The sequence below is a fragment of the Hemitrygon akajei genome, chromosome 9 (assembly GCF_048418815.1).
Source record: "Hemitrygon akajei chromosome 9, sHemAka1.3, whole genome shotgun sequence".
NCBI classification, from domain to species: Eukaryota; Metazoa; Chordata; class Chondrichthyes; order Myliobatiformes; family Dasyatidae; genus Hemitrygon; species Hemitrygon akajei.
In genome coordinates, this window is record NC_133132.1 from 96,570,032 (window position 1) to 96,591,889 (window position 21,858).

Here is a 21,858-nt window from a genome sequence, read left to right on the forward strand (position 1 = left end):
TTCAATCAGCCTAGCTGTGGAGCAGCCTCGAAATGCAGCCATGAATGGGCTAATGAGTTAAACCAATTCTTCTATATGTTACAATGAGTGAATGAAGCGAACCCAAGTGCAGGACACAGGCACAGAAATTTAGTTAGGGTGCAGACGCAGGCATGAACGTTGGACAGCAAACAGGAGGAACCTTGACACGGAGCCCTGACACGCAGAGACAGGGTTTCATAGGTAAACCCTGAAACTGGAGTAAAACTTAGAACACACGGTTCTAAGCAGCTGGGAAACGTTACTCACCACACAGGTAAAACCAATGATCTTGCAGCTAGGGTTTGTAACACCAGGATTCTTATGCTACAGGTCCTAATGGAAACCAGGTGTGCCATCATCAAATTAGAAGCAATTGGGAAATTAACGGTCAGAACCTTAGCACAATCAAAGGAAATTAGAGGAAACTAGGGAATAAACGATCAGGACCGTGACACTACCCCCCCCCCCCAACGGGAGCCTCCAGGTGAACCACCAGGCTTGTCTGGATTGTCATGATGGAAATCACAAATGAGGGAAGGGTCCAGGATGGAGTGGGGAATCCAACAGCGTTCATCCAGGTCGTATCCCTCCCAATCGACCAGGTACTGGAGGCCCCTGCCTCAGCTGCGCACATCCAGTATTCACCGGATGGTTTGGAGGGAGTTGGGCAGGAGGGCACAAAGGGCTGACAGATACTGGTTTCAATTGGGAGACATGGAATATAGGATGAATGTGCATAGATTTTGGTAGTTTGAGTCTGACTGTCAAGGGGTTGATTATACCCCTCAAATGGTTCCAGGTAGCAAGGGGCAAGTTTCTTAGGTTCATTCTTGAGGGGAATGCCTTTAGAAGAGGGCCAAACCTTCTGCCCAGGCCAATAATCAGGTGCAGGAATCTGATAACGATCGACAATCCTCCAGTTGCGGTCAAATTGAGCGGAGCAGGGCCACACGTGTCTTTCCAGATCTTGCGGCACTTGTGGAGATGGGCCTGAACAGAAGGCACAGAAATGTCATCTTCATGAGCGGAGAACAGACGGAGTTGGTAATTGAAGGAGCATTCGAAGGGAGACATTCCAGTGGTAGTGCTGACCAGGGAGTTGTGGGCGTAGTCTACTCAAGCGAGATGGGTGCTCCAGGAAGACAGGTTGTTGACAGTTATGCAGCGCAATGCTGCTTCTAAATCCTGGTTTGCTCATTCTGTTTGACCATTCATCTGCGGATGAAAGCCGGATGACAGACTTGCTGAGGCTCCAAGGGCTTGACAAAAAGATCTCCAGACTTGAGAGATGAATTGGGGACCCTGGTCAGAAATAATGTCAGAGGGAATCCCATGAAGACCGAAGACGTGATGGACAAGAAGGTCGGCTGTTTTATGGGCTGTAGGGAGTTTAGGAAGGGCTACAAAGTGCACAGCTTTGGAGAAGCAGTCCACCACGGTGAGTACGGCAGTGTTCCCATGTGGAGGGGGTAGTCCCATAACAAAATCCAGGGCAATGTAAGACCAAGGGAGGCTAGAGACAGGTAGGGGACAAAGTAATCCAGCAGGTGGTCGATGGGAGACTTTTCCGCAGGCACAAACAGAACAGGCAGAGATGAAGGAATGGGTGTCAGCATCCATGAAGGGCCGCTAGAAACGTCTCTTCAGAAGGGACAGAGTCCAATCGATTCTGGGATGGCAGGTGAAACGATAAGTGTGCCCCCACTGGAGAACCTGCAACCGAACAGAATCGGGCACAAAGAGGCGATTGGACGGTCCATTGCCTGGGTCAGGTTGAGTCCGTTGGACTTCTTTGACTATGGACTCGATCTCCCAGCTGAGGGTAGCCACTACACAGGATGGTGGAAGGATGGTCTTGGGATTGGGAAGATCCTCCTCAGAAGCATATTGATGGGAGAGTGTTGCTGACACATAGGGTGTTGCCACTACAGGCTGTCTGGGCTGGTTAGACTGAGTTCCAGGAGTGGATGGGGTAAGGTGAGTGGATACACAGTCCACCTGGTCACCGATCTTTGTTACGTTAGCGGACAGGGAACAGAGGTTCTCCATTACCTCCTGGAGAAGTTGATCGTGCAGACCCTGTAGGGATCCCTGGCTGGCGAGGGCTTGTTGCAGGGTATTCGTGTTCATAGTGGCCAGATCGTTCTGTTACAATGAGTGAATGAAGTGAACCCAAGTGCAGGACACAGGCACGGAGATTTAGTTAGGGTTCAGATGCTGAACGTTGGACAGCAAACAGGAGGAGCCTTGACAAGGAAAGACAGGGTTTCATAGGTAAACCCTGAAACTGGAGTAAAACTTAGAACACACAATTCTAAGCAGCTGGCAAAATGTTAATCACTGCACAGGTAAAGCCAATGATCTGGTGACTAGGGTTTGTATTGATCTGAGGCAACGAGGGTTCATATACTGCAGGTCCTGATGGAAACCAGGTGTGCCATCATTAAAGAAAATTAAAAGCAATTGGGAAATTAACGGTCAGAACTGTGGCACAATCAAAGGAAATTAGAGGAAACTAGGGAATAAATGATCAGGACCATAACACAATAGGTCTGACAATTACCATTCTGTTCCCATCCCCTATCAGCACACCAACCCAGGTGCCAAGTCACCCAATGGTCCCTCAACACCAATGCCACCCCTCCTCTGCCCTCCAGTTCAACACGTGGATGAACAACACAGACTACCACTATCTACATCCCCTCCTTGCCCTGCACCTACTATCCACACCTCCACAAACCAACTGCTATCGTCCCAATCTTTACCTCCCCAACCCCCATCTTTCACCAATTCCTCAGTCATCATGGACTCACCTTCACTACTGAGCAGGTGAGAAAAGTTCTGGGGAAATTCAGACACAGCAAAGCATTGGGACCATTTTGTGTAAACCCCAGGATCCTGAAGGAGTGTGTTGAGAAGTTGTGTGGAGTTCTCCAGCACATTTTCGATCCGAGTCTCAGCCTGGAAAGGGTCCCAACTGTGTGGAAAACATTATGTGTGGTCCCAGTACCCAAGAAGGGCCAACCAAAAGTCTTGACTGAATTCTTTCCAGTGGCCCTGACCTCACACATCATAAAGACCCTAGAGAGGCTGGTCCTGGCTCACCTCCAACCTCTGGTCAAATTAGTCCTCATTCTCCTGCAGTTTGCCTAACTGGAGCACACTGGAGTCAACACTGCTGTCATCTACCCACTAAACAGAGCCTGCTCCCATTTGTATAACCAGAACAGCACTGTAAGTATCGTGTTTTTTGATTTCTCAAGTGCCTTCAACACCATACAGTCCTCACTGATGGAGGAAAAGCTCCGTTTAATGCGGGTTGGCATTGTGTCTTGGATAATGGACCACCTAACTGGCAGATCACAGTATGTGCGGCTTCAGAGCTGTGTGTCAGACACGGCTATAAGCAGCACTGGGGCCCCACGGGGGACTGTATTGGCTCCCTTCCTGTTTACCCTGTATACCTCGGACTTTAGATACAACACTGAGTCATGTCATCTGCAGAAATTCTCTGATGACTCAGCAATAGTTGGGTGTTTAAAGGGAGGCTGGAGGGATGAATACAGAGCCCTGGTGGAGGACATTGCCAAGTGGAGCAAGCTGATACATCTGCAGCTCAACATCAGTAAGACAAAGGAGGTGGTGATCGACTTTAGGAAGTCTAAGCCTGCAATGCTTTTCATTACTATTTATGGTGAGGACATGGATGTGGTGAGGACCTACAAGTACCTGGGGATGCATCTGGATGACAGACTTGAGTGAAGCACCTACACAGAGGCTGTGTACAAGAAGGGCCAGAGTCACCTCTACTTCCTGAGGAGACTGAGGTCCTTTGGAGTATGCAGGTCTGTCCTTCACATGTTCTACCAGTATGTTGTTGCCAGTATAATCTTCTATGTGGTGGTGTACAGGGGCAATGACATCAGCATGGGTGATGCCAATAGGTTCAATAAACAGATTAGAAATGTGTCAAACTGGACACACTGGAGATTGTGGTGGAACAAAGGATGCTGTGGAAAATCCTGGCAATTCTTGACAATGTTTCTGATGCTCTGTTTGCCATGTTGGCTTAATAGACAATAGGTGCAGAAGTAGACCATTCAGCCCTTCGAGCCTGCAACGCCATTCTGAGATCATGGCTGATCATCTATCAATACCCGGTTCCTGCCTTGTCCCCATATCCCTTGATTCCCCTATCCATAAGATACCTATCTAGCTCCTTCTTGAAAGCATCCAGAGAATTGGCCTCCACTGCATTCCGAGGCAATGCATTCCAGACCCCCACAACTCTCTGGGAGAAGAAGTTTTTCCTTAACTCTGTCCTAAATGACCTACCCCTTATTCTCAAACCATGCCCTCTGGTACTGGACTCTCCCAGCATCTGGAACATATTTCCTGCCTCTATCTTGTCCAATCCCTTAATAAACTTATATGTTGCAATCAGATCCCCTCTCAATCTTCTTAATTCCAGTGTGCACAAGCCCAGTCTCTCTAACCTCTCTGCATAAGACAGTCCGGACATCCCAGGAATTAACCTTGTGAATCTACGCTGCACTTCCTCTACAGCCAGGATGTCCTTCCTTAACACTGGAGACCAAAACTGTACACAATACTCCAGGTATGGTCTCACCAGGGCCCTGTACAAATGCAAAAGGATTTCCTTGCTCTTGTACTCAATTCCCTTTGTAATAAAGGCCAACATTCCATTAGCCTTCTTCACTGCCTGCTGCACTTGCTCATTCACCTTCAGTGACTGATGAACAAGGACTCCTAGATCTCTTTGTATTTCTCCCTTACCTAACTCTACACCGTTCAGATAATAATCTGCCTTCCTGTTCTTACTCCCAAAGTGGATAACCTCACACTTATTCACATTAAACGTCATCTGCCAAGTATCTGCCCACTCACTCAGCCTATCCAAGTCACCCTGAAGTCTCCTAACATCCTCATCACATGTCACACTGCCACCCAGCTTAGTATCATCAGCAAACTTGCTGATGTTATTCTCAATGCCTTCATCTAAATCGTTGACGTAAATCGTAAACAGCTGTGGTTCCAATACCGAGCCCTGTGGCACCCCACTAGTCACCACCTGCCATTCCGAGAAACACCCATTCACCGCTACCCTTTGCTTTCTATCTGCCAACCAGTTTTCTATCCATGTCAATATCTTCCCCCCAATGCTATGAGCTCTGATTTTACCCACCAATCTCCTATGTGGGACCTTATCAAATGCCTTCTGAAAATCGAGGTACACTACATCCACTGGATCTCCCTTGTCTAACTTCCTGGTTACATCCTTGAAAAACTCCAATAGATTAGTCAAGTATGATTTGACCTTGGTAAATCCATGCTAGTTTGGCCCAATCCAAACTGAGTAGCTGAGCGAAGGGCGCTGAGTAGGCTACGGTCAATTATGGATAACTCTGAACATCCTCTACATAGCACCATCCAGAGACAGAGAAGCAGTTTCAGTGACAGGTTACTATCGATGCAAAGCTCCTCAGACAGGATGAAGAGGTCAATACTCCCCAATGCCATTAGGCTTTACAATTCTACCGCCAGGACTTAAGAACTTTTTAAAAGCTATTATTAATGCTTTTTGAGACGGTGATTTAGATGCATATCATATTTTTTTACTGAGTTAAGTATTGTATGTAATTAGTTTTGCTACAACAAGTGTATGGGACATTGGAAAAAAAGTTGAATTTCCCCATGGGGATGAATAAAGTATCTATCTATCTATCTATCTATCCTATCACTGCTATCTAGATATGCCACTATTTCATCTTTAGTAATGGACTCTAGTATCTTTCCCACTACTGATGTTAGGCTGACAGGACGATAGTTCTCTGTTTTCTCCCTCCCTCCTTTCTTAAAAAGTGGGATAACATTAGCCATTCTCCAATCTTCAGGAACTAATCCTGAATCTAAGGAACATTGGAAAATGATTACCAATGCATCCGCAATTTCCAGAGCCACCTCCATTAGTACCCTAGGATGCAGACCATCTGGACCTGCGGATTTGTCAGCCTTCAGTCCCTTCAGTCTACTCATCACCGTTTCCTTCCTAACATCAAATCTGTTTCATTTCCTCTGTTACCCTATGTCCTTGGCCCATCCATACATCTGGGAGATTGCTTGTGTCTTCCCTAGTGAAGACAGATCTAAAGTACTTCTTAAATTCTTCTGCCATTTCTCTGTTTCCCATAACAATTTCACCCAATTCAGTCTTCAAGGGCCCAACATTGTTCTTAACTATCTTCTTTCTCTTCACATACCTAAAAAAGCTTTTGCTATCCTCCTTTATATTCCCGGCTAGCTTGCGTTTGTACCTCATTTTTTCTCCACGTATTGCCTTTTTAGTTAAGTTCTGTTGTTCCTTAAATATTTCCCAATCATCTGTCCTCCCACTCACCTTAGCTCTGTCATACTTCTGTTTTTTTAATGTTATGCAATCTCTGACTTCCTTTGTCAACCACTGTGGCCCCTTTCCACCCTTTGAATCCTTCCTTCTCCGGGAGATGAACTGATTTTGCACCTTGTGCATTATTCCCAAGAATACCTGCCATTGCTGTTCCACTGTCTTTTCTGCTAGGATATCCATCCAGTTAACTTTGGCCAGCTCCTCCCTCATGGCTCCATAGTCTCCTTTGTTCAACTACAACACTGACACCTCCGATCTGCCCTTATCCTTCTCAAATTGCAGATAAAAACTTATCCTATTATGGTCACTACCTCCTAATGGCTCCTTTACTTCAAGATCACTTATCAAATCCTGTTCATTACACAACACTAAATCCAGAATAGCCTTGTCCCTGGTCGGCTCTCGTACAAGTTGTTCCAAGAATGCATCCCGTAGGCACTCTACAAACTCCCTATCCTGGGGTCCAGCACCAACCTGATTCTCCCAGTTCACCTGCATGTTGAAATCCCCCATAACTACTGCGACATTTCCTTTGCCACATACCAATGTTAATTCCCTATTCCACTTGCACCCAATATCCATGTTACTGTTTGGTGGCCTGTAGACAACACCCATTAGGGTCTTTTTGCCCTTACTGTTCCTCAGTTCTATCCATACAGACTCTACTTCTCCTGATCCTATGTCCCCCCCTTGCAAAGGACTGAATCTCATTCCTCACCAACAGGGCCACCCCACCCCCTCTGCCCACATTTCTGTCCCTATGATAGCACGTATACCCTTGTACATTCATTTCCCAGGTCTGATCTCCCTGCAGCCATGTCTCCATTATCCCAACAACATCATAGTTACCCATTCGCACCTGAGCTTCAAGCTCATCCGCCTTATTTCTGACACTTGGTGCATTCAGATATAGAATTTTTAGCCCATTTCCCCTCTCTCTGTTTGAATCGCTGCCTATTGTGCTTAACCCAGCTCCCCGAACTCCCATCGGGCTATACGCCCCTAGAATTTTGTTGTCCTTCCTAAATTTACTTATTCTTTCTGCACATTTAACTCCATGTTCCGTCAGACCATCCCTCTGTACATGTGTCCTCCTTATCACTTGTTCCACCTCACCTTTCTCTACTACACACTTAATATTCCGGAACCGTGTAGTCCCCACCTGTCCTTTATTCTTCATCTCGCTATCCTCTCTCGCATTCCGGATCCCTGCCCCCTGAAAATTTAGTTTAAACCCCCCCGAGAAGCACTAGCAAACTTTCCTGCAAGAATGTTAGTACCGCTCCAGTTCAGGTGTAAACCGTCCCGTCAGAACAGATCCCACCTTCCCTGGAACAAAACCCAATTATCTAAAAACCTGAAGCCCTCCCTCCTGCACCATCCTCTCAGCCACGTATTAATCTGTATAATCCTTCTGTTCCTTGCCTCACTCGCATGTGGCACAGGTAGCAATCCTGAGATTGTTACCCTGGAGGTCCTGCCCTTCAGCTTCGCCCCTAACTCCCTGAACTCACTACGCAGGACCCCATCACTCATCCTACCCACGTCATTGGTCCCTACATGGACCACAACATCTGGGTTCTTGCCCTCCCTGTCGAGAATAACCTGTACCCGATCTGAGATGTCTCGGACCCCAGCACCAGGGAGGCAACATACCATCCGAGACTCCCGATCTTCCCCACAAAATCTCCTATCCGCCCCCCTGACTATAGAATCCCCTATCACTACCGCTCTCTTCTCTTCCCTCCTCCCCTTCCTAGTCGAGGGTCCAACCTCAGTGCCAGAGACAGGACCACTGCAACTTGTTCCTGGTAGGTCATCCCCACCAACAGTATCCAAAACGGTATACTTATTGTTGATGGGAACGGCCACAGGGGTGCTCTGCTCCCCCTGCCTCTCTTGACTGTCACCCATTTGCCTACCTCCTGTCTTTTCGGTGTGACTACCTCCCGATAACTCTTATCTATCTCTGCCTCTGCCTCCCGAATGATCCGTAGTTCATCCAGCTCCTGCTCCAATTCCCTAACTCGGTCTGATAGGAGCTGCAGCTGGATGCACCTTTTGCAGGTGTGGTCATCAGGGACAACTGTGTTGACCCTGACCTCCCACATACTGCATACGGAGCACACCACTGCTCTAACTGTCTCCCCCATTACCTGATCCCAGATTAGTCAGAATAAATGAAAAAAGTACCTACTGACCTTACCTTTTTAGTAGGGGAGCAGTTTTAGTAATAGACTAAGCCAACTGCACTGCTCCAAAGAGTGTTATATGAGGTCTTTCTTACTATTGGCTGTTAGGCTATATAATGAGTCAAGTCACTTTTATTGTCATTTCAACCATAAATGCTGATACAGTACACAATAAAAATGAGACAACATTTTTCAGGACCATGGTGTTACATGAAATAGTACAAAAACTACACTGAACTATGTGAAAACAACACAGAAAAAAAGAAACTACACTAGACTACAGACCTACCCAGGACTGCATAAAGTGCACAAAACAGTGCAGGCATTACAATAAGTAATAGACAAGACAATAGGCACAGTAGAGGGCAGTAAGTTGGTGTCAGTCCAGACTCCAGGTATTGAGGAGTCTGAAAGCTTGTGGGAAGAAACTGTTACATAGTCTGGTTGTAGGAGCCCGAATGCTCCGGTGTCTTTTCCCAGATGGCAGGAGGGAGAAGAGTTTGTATGAGGGGTGCATGGGGTCCTTCATAATGCTGTTTGCCTGAGTCAACCTATAGCCGGAGAAGTAATGACACCCTCTGTAAGACGGTTTAAGGTTAATTATTTTTTATTCTTTCTTACTCTTCTAATATTTGTATATTTGTATATCTGTGTACTTATAATGTTACTGTGTTGCTGTGATTTCCTTTGGGATCAAAAAAGTATCTATCTATCTATCATACAATGGTTACTTGTCATTGAAGCTGGAGTTTTGGAAACAGTTGTTTGAGTAACTGGGACAATGTTGGTTTGCCTGGATCCAGATGAAAAGGGTGGAGCTTCCATTCTTGTAGGAACAAATGCTTTCATTGGGAGAAGGTTCATGGGAGCATGCAGGGAGAAAAATAGAGAGAACTTTTTGAAAACCTTGTCCACTTACCCTCTGTTCAGAGCTGCTTTTGAGAAGGTGCGGAATGATGAACAGAAACAAAGAACTCTAAGCTATACCCAGGCTAAACTTGTCATGTTACATCCTGGAGGAGTAGCTAGAGTGATGGGAACTCCCAAATTTGCAGGAATGCCCAACACCTCAACCATCCAGGTGAATGCTTCTGATGACCCAGAAGAAAAGTTATGCTTACCTACAAAAGTGCTGGTGAGATCTAAAATGCAGAAATATTTGGCTGTCTATGCAAATAAGATGATAGTAATTATCAGGAACACCCTAGGGAGAGAGGTTATCCTCAGATATGGGGTGCCAACTGCCTCTCTTTTTCCTGTGATGGTAGTATCTAGTTTTCCTGGGGAAACAAGAGAAACAATCTCCTGGATTGAGGAAGTCGACATCAAAGTTATGCAACTTTTATGACTCATCAATGCCCAAGGAATGGAAAAGGAGATTAACTGAGAAGATGTTGGAACACAAAGATGTCTTTTCTACTGACCAGTCTGATGTTGGTTTCTCCAAGAGTACTTGCCTCACTATTAGAGCGATCGAGGACACCCTTTCCAAAAGAAGTCTCAGTGGTTAGCACCAGTGAAGGTTGAAGATGTTCAGCAGCACCTGATTAAATTGAAGGAAGCTAAGTTCAGTCATGGAGCAGGGGGACATGAGCCACTAGAGGATATGAGTGATAGGGGGAGTCATCCTCTAGTAAACATTAAGGGTTACAAGGAGTGGTTGAAGCTAGAGAAGCTGAAGATGAGATAAGGAGGTCTCAGAGTCTGGAAACCTCTAGCTAGGCTGGCAGAGGATGCACCTGGGAAACAAAGCATTATGTCCATTCTCAAGGTGAAATTTGCTACTTTCATTTACAAATGGATTGGGGGTCCTGACATCACAAAATTCATTTGAATACTGTGTTATTACTAAGTTCCAAAGTCATGAGGACATGACTATTTTTGGTGGTGGGAGAGCGTAATGCCCTGGTTAAGATTTTTACTACTATGCTGTATGTATTTCATTGTAACAGTTCTGTAAAAACAATGTGTTCTGCCTTTAGAATGTTTTGGCTTCAGCTAAAAATAAGTGGCTATGATGTTCAACTTAGGCATGTTGTGTCAGCCAATCAGGATGGTGGAATTGGGAGGAAGTTTGAGAATGCAGGTGGAGAGAGATTTGTGATAGACTGTGTGGTTTGCATTTTTTTTGGGGGGGGGGACCTGTAGAAAGGACAAGAGGGAAGCAGTGAAGCAGTGTTCCTGTTGCACAAAGTGTTTTGTGCAGATGAATGGCTCCAAAGAGGAAGGGCTAATACCTAGATGAGAGCGCCCATTTGAGCAAAGTTCATAATGTGGTGTGTGTTTTCGCACAGACTGTGGGTCCAGCACATGAGTAAAAAGACAACTTCAAGATGAGCTCCAACTTTATGAACATATTTGCATTGGGTTAACTGTAATGGGCACTTTCATTTTTTTTTCCTATTTCCTACTAACTGTTCGATAAAGTGGAAAATTGTATATATACTCTCTTCATAATTTTATGCGATGTATGATTTGTTTTTTCTTGCCGACTGACAATTGTGTATAGGCAGTATTTATGCAGCATTCGCTCAAAACAAGGTTTCTTTAATTGGAACATCACAACATTCCTGTTTGGTTGAACCCCAAATTATACTGACCCCAGACACCTATTGTTTATGAAAGGTGGCCTTTTCACCGCTGAGTCCCATGGCTGTTAACAGGGCCAGCAATGAGCCAAGTTCCCATATGAGCCCAGTGTGGGGGCTTCATAAGCTTGAACCTCACTATTGCATTTGGGGAATTTGTATTCAAATAATTAAGTTTGTAATTTATAATAAAAGTTATTTTCAATTATATTAACTTACACAAGCAATAAGGAAAGGGAAGTTAGTTTATGAAAGTAAACTGGCTTAAAATATAAAAATAGAAAGTAAAAGTCATTATTGACTAGCATATGTGTGTGCATTCTGATGAAGGGGTTTCCATCTGAAACAATAGCTCTGTTGTTCTTTACTAGAAATATTTGTACTCCAAGCTCTGGATCAGAAACCGATTCATTTAACCATTTGACTACCTTTATGACATAATTGAAATACTGCTTTAAGATCACCAACAATTAACAGTGCCTCTCTTCCACCTTTGTCTTAACTTCCTATCCTACCTAATTATCATCGAGTTTTCAGTATGTCAATCCAATTTATGTTGCCCTGTAGTCATACCTCTGTATAGATTGTAAATCAGGGGAAATCCCTGTAGACGAAAATTATACACAATACTGCGGGGGTGGGGGGAGTCATAATCTCAACCAATGCCCCATATAATGATAGAAAGGTACCTTGGCTCCTGTATTGAAGTCCTGTCATAATAAATATCAACATGGATTTGCCTTCCCAAGTGTCTATTGACTTTCAGTCACTAATAAGCAAAGATGATGAAGTCCCTTTCAACTTGAACATTTCCCAATCTTTCACCATTTCACCTCACGATGTGCGGAGAACCCAGTGCAGGGTCAACCCATGGAAGGCTGCTGGACCAGACAATATTCCTGGAAGAGTGCTTAGAGGATGTGCAGACCAGCTAGCAGATGCTCTCACTGACATCTTCAACATCTCCCTGAGCAGTGCCGTCATTCCAACGTGCTTCAAGGGTGCCACCATCGTCCCTGTGCCAAAGAAGTCTTTGGTGTCCTGCCTCAATGACTACTGTCCCGTTGCACTCACATCCATCATCATGAAGTGTTTTGAGAGGCTCGTAGTGAGGCACATCAAGACCCTGCTGCCCCTCTCGTGTACCGTCCCAACTGTTCAACAGATGACTCCATTGCCATCACCCTTCACCTGGCCCTAACCCACCTGGACAAAAAAGGCAAGTACATTCGAATGCTGTACATAGACTTCAGTTCAGCATTCAACACAATCATTCTTCAGAAACTGATTGGAAAGCTGAACCTACTATTCCTGTACATCTCCCTCTGCAACTGGATCCTAGACTTCCTGACTGGGAGACCTCAGTCAGTCTGGATTGGGAGCAGCATCTCCAACACGATCACACTGAGCACAGGGGCCCCTCAGGGCTGTGTGCTCAGTCCACTGCTGTTCACTCTGCTGACCCACGACTATGCTGCAACACACAGCTGGAACAACATCATCTAATTCGCCGATGACTCAACTGTGGTGGGTCTCATCAGCAAGAACGACAAGTCAGCATACAGAGAGGAGGTGCAGTGGCTAACAGACTGGTGCAGAGCCAACAGCCTGTCTCTGAATGTGAACAAAAGAGATGGTTGTTGACTTCAGAAGTGCACGGAGCAACCACTCTCCGCTGAACATTGACAGCTCCTCGGTGGAGATCGTTAAGAGCACCAAATTTCTTGGTGTTCACCTGGCGGAGAATCTCACTTGGTCCCTCAACAGCAGCTCCATAGCAAAGAAAGCCCAACAGCATCTCTACTTTCTGCAAAGGTTGAGGGAAGTCCATCTCCCACCCCACATCCTCACCGCATTCTACAGAGGGTGTATTGAGAGCATCCTGAGCAGCTGCATCACTGCCTGGTTCCGAAATTGCACCATCTCGGATCACAAGACCCTGCAGCGGATAGTGAGGTCAGCTGAGAAGAACGTCGGGGTCTCTCTTCCTGCCATTACAGACATTTGCACCACACACTGCATCCGCAAAGCAAACAGCATTATGAAGGACCCCATGCACCCCTCATACAAACTCTTCTCCCTCCTGCCATCTGGGAAAAGGCACCGAAGCATTCGGGCTCTCACAACCAGACTTTGTAACAGTTTCTTCCCCCAAGCCATCAGACTCCTCAATACTCAGAGTCTAGACTGACACCAACCTACTGCCCTCTACTGTGCCCATTGTCTTGTTTATTAGTTATTGTAATGCCTGCACTGTTTTGTGCACTTTATGCAGTCCTAGGTAGGTCTGTAGTCTAGTGAGGTTTTTTTGTGTTGTTTTACGTAGTTCAGTGTAGTTTTTGTATTGTTTCATGTTCCTGAAAAATGTTGTCTCATTTTTACAGTGTACTGTACCAGCAGTTATGGTCGAAATGACAATAAAAAGTGTCTTGACTTAATTTAAAAATACTCAACATTGCTGTTTTTACTACCACATGGGTTATCTCAGATGTTCCCACATTGTATTCCATTAATCATGTTATTGCCCATTCAGTGAGCTTAAAACTTGTTTGAAACTCCATCACCACTCATGGTCCACTGTCCCCTCCTATCAGATTTATTTTTCTTCAGTCCTTTCCTCTTCCACCTATCCCCTCTCAGCCTTTGACGTCATTCCTCCTCCACCACCCATCCATGTTCCCCTTCATCTGGTCTCATCTATCACCTGTCAGCTTGTACTACTTGCACACTGCCCACCTTCTTCTTTTGGCTTGTACCTCCTTCCTTTCCAATCCTGGTAAAAGGTCTTGGCCCAAAATGCAACTCTTTATTCCCCTCCATAGATGATGTCAGACTTGGTGAGTTCTTCCAGCATTATGTATGTGTTGTTCATGTTCCCTCTGTTTTCATGTCATCAATATACTTGGAAATTTATGTTTGCTCTCCTCAACTAATTTATGGATATACACTATGTGGCCACTTTATTAGGTACACCTGTACACCTACTTGTTAATGCAAATATCTAATCAGCCAGTCCTGTGTTGGCAACTCAGGACATAAAAGCATGCAGACATAGTCAAAGGATTCTATTATTAATCAGACCTAGTGTCAGAATGGGGAAAAATGTGATCTGAGTGACTTTGACCATAGAATGATTGTTCTTGCCAGATGGGGTGATTTGAATATCTCAGAAACTGCTGATCGATCTCCTGGGATTTTCATGTACAATGGTGTCTAGAGTTTACAGAGAATGATGCAAAAAACAAAAAATATCCAGTGAGTGGCAGTTCTGAGGATGTAAACACCTTTTTAACAGGTGAAGTCAGAGGAGAATGGCCAGTCTAGTTCAAGCTGACAGGAAAACAACACTAACTCAAATAGCCATGCATTATATCAGTGGTGTGCAGAACAGCATCTCTGAATGTACAGCCTGTTGAACCTTGAACTAGAAGGACTACAGCAGCAGGAGATCACAAACATAAATTTAGTGGCCACATTATTAGTTACAGGATGTACCTAATAAAGTGACCTCTAAGTGTCGATTGTGAATAGCTACGCCAAACAGGTATCCTACTACTCACAGTCTAAAAAGGACCTGTTTATTCCTATTCATTACTTCTAGTCTGTTCTGAATCTACACTCAGGTTCATGTACTCTGACCTCTCTGCTGTTCTTACTAACTTCTTCTTGCATGAAGATAGGTATTAGGGTATCAGTTGGATTTAGGAGTACACACAAAAAGTGATGGAAGGTATAGATCATTTTGAGAAAGGCATAATAGATGGGTAAAGAGAATCTTAAGTAATTGACTGAGATAAGGAAATGGAGTTCAGTAAAGTTAGTAGAAAATTAAGTTAGGGACATTTGGAAGTACCGGTAGTTAATAGATGAGGAAAAGCAAACCACAGAAATGAAGCATAGAGTTAGTGTCAGGATGTAAAATTATGCTGATGGAAAGAAAAGAACAAGAGTTGCTTGGAATGGAATAATATAGAATAATGGGATGAGGGGTAAGCTATATTGTAATAAAAAAGCATTGAATGCAGCAAGTTGGTAGATAATAGGAAAAGAAGCAGCTATTATAGGAGATTCACTGAGAAGCTCACAGGGTTCAGATGAAGACGTCAAGAGGAAAGTGTATATTTAATTTCAGAATGTATTAATGACACAAAATTGAAAGAATTTATAATCAGAAATGAGATTAAGTGTGAGCTATGCATAACTATGCAGAATATAATGGAAGATGGGAGTATGAAACAAAGAACAGAAAACAATTGTGTGTATTCATTTTGAAATTTGGATCATATAGTGGGAAATAAAATACTTTAATTCCAGGGTTTATGAATAGTTGTAATGGGAAGACATCTGTTTATTATTTAGCTATCTGTTAGTTACAAAAAAAAATATTTTTAGTTCGGCATTGAGAAAAAAGGGACATTACATTAATACATTCATTTTGAACATTGCATATAGCAGAAATGAGACAGAAGAAATAAGAGAGAAAAGAAAAATATTTTAGTTAGATTTTCAATCAGTTTGTTGAGTGATTTTATTTTTGTAATGTAGCCATTTGGATGCAGATTGCAACATGAAAGCAAAGTAGATTTATATCACTTGTTTTTACTGTGCTGTCACAGCTCAAGTTATGATCTCATGTTGGTTTATTTGTACATGCTGATTGGTACATAAAATATAGAGAGTATTTTTGAAGGATAAAATAAACCTTCAGATAGCCCTGCTTTCTTAGCTGGAAATAAATTACCTTGCCATTAACCTCCATCCCATATTTTGACCTTAATCTAAGTAGAATTCTCCAGTTATGATCTGACCAATATTTTACATTTTCGAAGCTTTTATACTGTGCATGTATATCATATGTGAGGTTAACTGGTGATTTTAAACATGGCTATTGATGCTTAGAAATGCTCATTTTCTGTCTTATTTAAAAAAATATATTGACCTTAATTTGTTGATTTCCCTCAAAGAGTAAAATGCAGCACCCAGTTACCAAACTTAATTTGAAAATTAATTATTAATATTCAATCCACTTCTTCCATGCCCTTCAAAATACTTGCACATAGGATTTTTTTACAAATTGCAACATTGTTTAATTTGTAGTCCCATCATGCAATAGCAGCATTAAAATGAGCCTTTCTTTCACTGTAAAATTAACAAAAGGATTTGCCATTTCCATGTCAACACTTCCAGATTCATGCACAATGCAGTTCTGATGAAACATCATTGATACGAAACATTAGCTCCCTTTCTTGTCTTCTCCTATGCTGCCAGATCTGCTGAGTATTTCGTATATTTTCTGTTGCTTTGCAGATTTACAGTATCTAGTATTTTGCTTTTCAGTGGTGCAGCAACTGGTGAAACAACTCAACTTCCATTTCAGCATAGACAGAAACCATCAAACGTATGAACATTGCACCTTGGAAGCTCATTTGCTGCTGTCGTGACTGTGGATGTCGGTGTTCAAATGCTAGACATAATAGATTAGGGCACTTCAAAGTTAGGCCATCTATGGTATGGCCTCAATCGTGCACTTACAAGGTCCTGCACAGAATTGAAAGGAATTCAGGAGGGACTCCAAATTCCAAAGAGCCTTCTATCAGTTCAACATGTTGGCTAAAGTATGTTATGCACACTAGAATTCATAATGGAAAATCTCATGTTAGTTTCCTGGATGCATAGCTTTGACTGTTGAATTATGTCACAAGAGTCACTATTTTATTTGGAGATGCTCTAATTTTTGTTTCAAAGCAGTTTGGTATTCAAATCTGGGGCAAAGAATACCTTCTGTATTCTGTTGCCCTATGGTCAGCATGAACTGGTTGGGTCAAAGGGGCTATATCTGTGTTGTATTACTGTATAATGCTCTGACTCTATAAGCACTTGAAATCCATTTTTAGGGGAAATCCTTATACCATATGCTTGCTGTACTTGGTCGAGATGGAGATGAATTCTCTTCTTGAATATTGTGAAGTATAGCAGAAAGCAGCAAACATTGTATGTATGAGAAGTTACTTCTTGTAATGATCCAGAAACATAATTAATGAGATCGTCACTTTCAAAGTTAATCAGATTAAACTCTGTAGCTGGAGATTTACAGCAAGCACAAGATATTGATGACCAATTATTTTGGTATTCTTAGTCTCTCGGTACAGATGTGTGGTATTAGGAGCATTAGTCCTGCAAGTCTCATGTGAAATATACCCTATATGCAAAGGCCTTCTCATCTTGGATCTCCTGACTCCTCTAGTAAAAAAGTAGAAGCCTTCATCCTGAGGCACTAATTTCTACAAACTTTGCAGCAGCAGCATGAAATCTTTTCCAATTCAGTTTCTCCAACAATCATCAACTAGTTGCAGATCAATTAAATAAGCAAGTATTGATTTTTCCCTGCAGTTCAGAACTGGTTTCTTGTGGAAGGCACAAAAAAGTGCATTGGGTATAAAGAGGTTTGCAATTTGCCAAGTAGTTTGCATTGTTATTGCTCCATACACTACATATTTCTGCCATGAATACCTGATATCCACGTATCTCTGTGATTCAATGTTGCAAGCGGTGTCATCAAACCATAAGATAAGAATCACCAATATCTAAGATCTGTAAGATATATAATGTTCCTCTATAGTGTGCGCTTGTGCATGCACACACATCTTTTGCTACTAGCACACAAAGGAATTTAAACTGCACACAAAAGATCGTTGCCCTCTACCTCATTGGCATGCTTCAGGATCTTACACAATCACATTACCTTTTCTGGTTTCTGATGCAGACGGTGTTGACAATGTGGATTTTGCTATGATTTGTCTGCAGACTTTAGAACTGGTTTATTTATACTGTTTTATTGAAGAAACTATTGATTCACAAATCAATAATTCCAAAGAAGCAAAGGCAAGAAGCGCAAAAGAACCACTAGTTCATTTAAAGCAGAATGTTCTGAGAGAGTGGAAACAATCAAACCCAGAGGAGATCCAAGTTCTTGTTGACAGTAATTTTATTTCTTTTAAACAATAAACAACAAACTGGACTTTATAGCTTATCATCCTTAGAATATCTTCTGGTTTACTTCCACTTAAAAATTCATGTTGTTGGCACTGGGCACAAAATTGCATAGCACAAGATCTTTGTGCACACTGGTCATTACAAATTAGAGGAAGCATTGAAGACATATCACTGAGATAATCATATAACAACAGATTTAACCTTAAATTTATTTTGCTAACCATTCAAAAGTGCAAAACTTATTTCAAGTTCAAGTAATACCAATAAATGCATTTTACAACATCTAATACATTTATTGGTATTACTTGAACTGTAATGTCATGCACAATTAAGGGAATTCCTTTTCACCTAATTTCAAGGTAATTGACTGTCTAATAAATTACTGTACTTCTAACTGGTTAACTTAACTCATGAAAGAATAAATTTTGGAATTGAATAAGTTAATAAGTATACTGCATTCTGAGTGTAAGAGATCAAGAGACTTAAAAAAGGGCTCAGAGTGAAATCATTAATTCTGACAATTTATCTCATAACTTGTTTTGCTATAGGCATTGTTTGATGAAAAGTGGCACCTTCTGCGAGTCCTTGTAACAGAAAGAGATGCTACTTTATATTTGGATGATAAATTTATTGAGACAAGACAACTAAATCCTGTTGTTGGTATCTTCATTAGTGGAAAAACACAGATTGGAAAGTACTTTGGGAAAGAAGCAACTGTACCAGTAAGTTAGAATCTTGCTCAATTAACAGCACTATGAAATAATTAATTATTAAAAATTCAGATTTTTCCCAATCTCTGCACTATATTGGAGATAGTGTATGGTCATGCACTTTGGTGGAAGAAATAAACAGGCAGACTATTATTTAGATAGGGAGAGAATTCAAAATGCAGAGATGCAAAGGGTCTTCGGAGTTCTTGTGCAGGATACCCTAAAGGTTAACCTCCAGGCTGAGTCAGTGGTGCAGAAGGCAAATGCAATGTTGGCATTCATTTCTAGGGGTATAGAATGTAAGAGGAGGGATGTGATGTTGAGACTCCATAAGGCACTCATGAGACCACACTTGGAGTATTATGTGCAGTTTTGGGCTCCTTCTTTTAGAAAGGATATACTGACATTGGAGAGGGTTCAGAAAAGATTCACAAGAATGATTCCAGGAATGAAAGGGATGCCGTATGAGGAATATCTGGCAGCTCTTGGGCTGTATTCCCTGGAGTTCAGGAGAATGAGGGGGGATTTCATAGAAACATTCCGAATATTAAAAGGCCTGAACAGATTAGATATGGCAAAGTTATTTCCCATGGTAGGAGAGTCTAGGACAAGAGGGCACAACTTCAGGATCAAAGAATATCCATTTAAAACAGAGATGCAGAGAAATTACTTTAGTCAGTGGGTGGTAAATCTGTGGAATTTGTTGCCACAAGTGGCTGTGGAGGCCAATTCAATGGGTGCATTTAAGGCAGAGATAGATAGGTTAGCCAGGGCATCAAAGGGTATGGGGAGAAGGCAGGGGAGTTGGGATAACTGGAAGATTTTGATCAGCCTATGATTGAAAGGCGGAGCAGACTTGATGGGCCGAATGACCTACTTCTGCTTCTATATCTTATGGTCTTATGACAGATTGAGCATCTCAGATGTTCTCTTTGAAACTTATCCGATAAATATATGGTGAAATACAGATACATGAAAATGTTTTGGTTAAGTAATTACATCTGTAATCATGAGATTCAAATGTAGATTCAAATATAGACTCAATCAAATTTGAATAATTCAAAAATTACTGAATACAAAATACATTATTTTACAGAAATTATTTTATTAGGCAAAATATAATGATTACTACTTTTTTTAACATGATACTATTGATTGTAGTTTGACGTTCAAAAATTAAGGATTTACTGTGACCCAGAACAGAATCAGCGTGAAACTGCTTGTGAAATTCCAACTACTGTAAGTACATCTCCATATGATAACTTAATTGTATTGCATAATAAATAATAAACCTTACTTATCATTCTTAAGTTGTCATTAATAACTTCAAAGCATAATAATTGTTAAAAATATGTCATTAAAATCACATTCCTTTGATTCACCTTAGGCAATGGCATCTGGCAACTAGTTTCAAGCATATAAAGCAAAATGTGGAGGAAATCTACATTCAGTAACCACTTTATTAGCTACACTTGTACACCTGCTCATTAATGCAAATATCTAATCAGCCAATCAAGTGGCAGCAACTCTATATAGCATGCAGACATGGTCAAGAGGTTCAGTTGTTGTTCAGACCAGACATTAGAATGGTAAAGAAATGTAGTGTATTCAGAGAAGTTCTTCTACCAATGTTGTAACATGTGGTTAGTTGAGTAACTGTCACCTTCCGGTCAGCTTGAACCGGTCTGGCCATTCTCCTCTGACTTTTCTCATTAACAGGCCATTTTTGTTCATGGAACTGCAACACACTGGATTTTTTTGTTTTGTTTTGTTTTTGCACCATTCCCTAGAGACTATTGTGCATGAAAATCCAAGGAAATCAGTAGTTTCTGAAATCTCACATCACCCCGTCTGGTACCAACAACTATTCCACAGTCAAGTCGCTTAGATCACATTTCTTCCCCAATCTAGTGTCTGGTCTAAGATACCTCAACCGTAGAATGATTATTTTAAGTTAGAAATAAAATATGTTTCAGCTGCAGAGAAAACGGAATGGCTACTAATTTTAGAAGCACGTATTACAGTACTTTGGTAGAAAGACAGACTTAATGACTGGTTTCTGTAGAAATCTAGATTTTCCTTTTGACTGGTTTCCTCTGAATCCTCTGGTTTCCTCCTATATCCCAAAGACAAGTGAGTAGGTTGGTTAATAGACCACTGTAAATTACCTTGGTGTGTAGGTGAGTGGTAGAATCTGAGGGGAGTTGATGAGAATGTTTCAAGAATAGACATTTTCTTTTTCATACACTTTTACTCTGTAACTACTTGAAAACACAATAGAAAAAGTTTTTTTTTAAAAAAAAGAAAAAAAAGAATAGATTTCAGGAAAAAATAGCAAGGTAATGCAATTATTCTCTGAACCAGCATAGGCTTGATAGGCTGAATGGTCTTCCTCTCTGTCTAAGGAAAATGGGAATGTGGAAATTTAACCAATGTTCTATACTATAGCATAGTTAGCAATTACAAGTTGTAATGTACAATTGCAATGTACAACCCTCAAAATGTCACAGACTTCATCAAAGGGGTAACATTGAGACAACTTGTAACATGAAAATTATCTTTGAGGCCTGGAAAATATGCATTTTATTTAAGTGTTAAAATAGCAACATTTGACTTTAAATATATATCACTTATTTCTTCTGCTTCTGGGATTTTTATTGTTTTTCTGCTTAGAATTTTTCTCTTTTGCAGTCATGATCACCTATTTAATTAAGGATGATTAGTATCAATGAATGGAGAATAGTGAAGCAGTGCTTGCATTTTAGGATGTATATTTTGTCCAAAAGGTTCTCTTTTACTTTGGACTCGTTATTCTTCTGTGATTGGAATCCTTTGTCAGTCTAATTATATCTTTCTAAACTTTTATTCCAGAATATTCCGGTATGTATGATAACCCTGTTTTGGACATTATCAAGTAGGTGGCATTT

At 41.8% G+C, this 21,858-nt stretch overlaps 1 protein-coding gene across 1 annotated transcript in view; it reads left to right on the forward strand.

Annotated features, from left to right (window-relative positions):
• LOC140732671 (collagen alpha-1(XXI) chain-like) overlaps positions 1-21,628 on the forward strand; it is a 59,122-nt gene extending 37,494 nt beyond the window's left edge. Inside the window, exons 6-8 of the mRNA XM_073055360.1 lie at positions 18,770-18,943; positions 20,093-20,170; positions 21,623-21,628. Coding sequence (XP_072911461.1) covers positions 18,770-18,943; positions 20,093-20,170; positions 21,623-21,628 — 258 coding nt within the window. The remainder of the gene's footprint in view (positions 1-18,769; positions 18,944-20,092; positions 20,171-21,622) is intronic.
• The last annotated feature ends 230 nt before the right edge of the window (positions 21,629-21,858 follow it).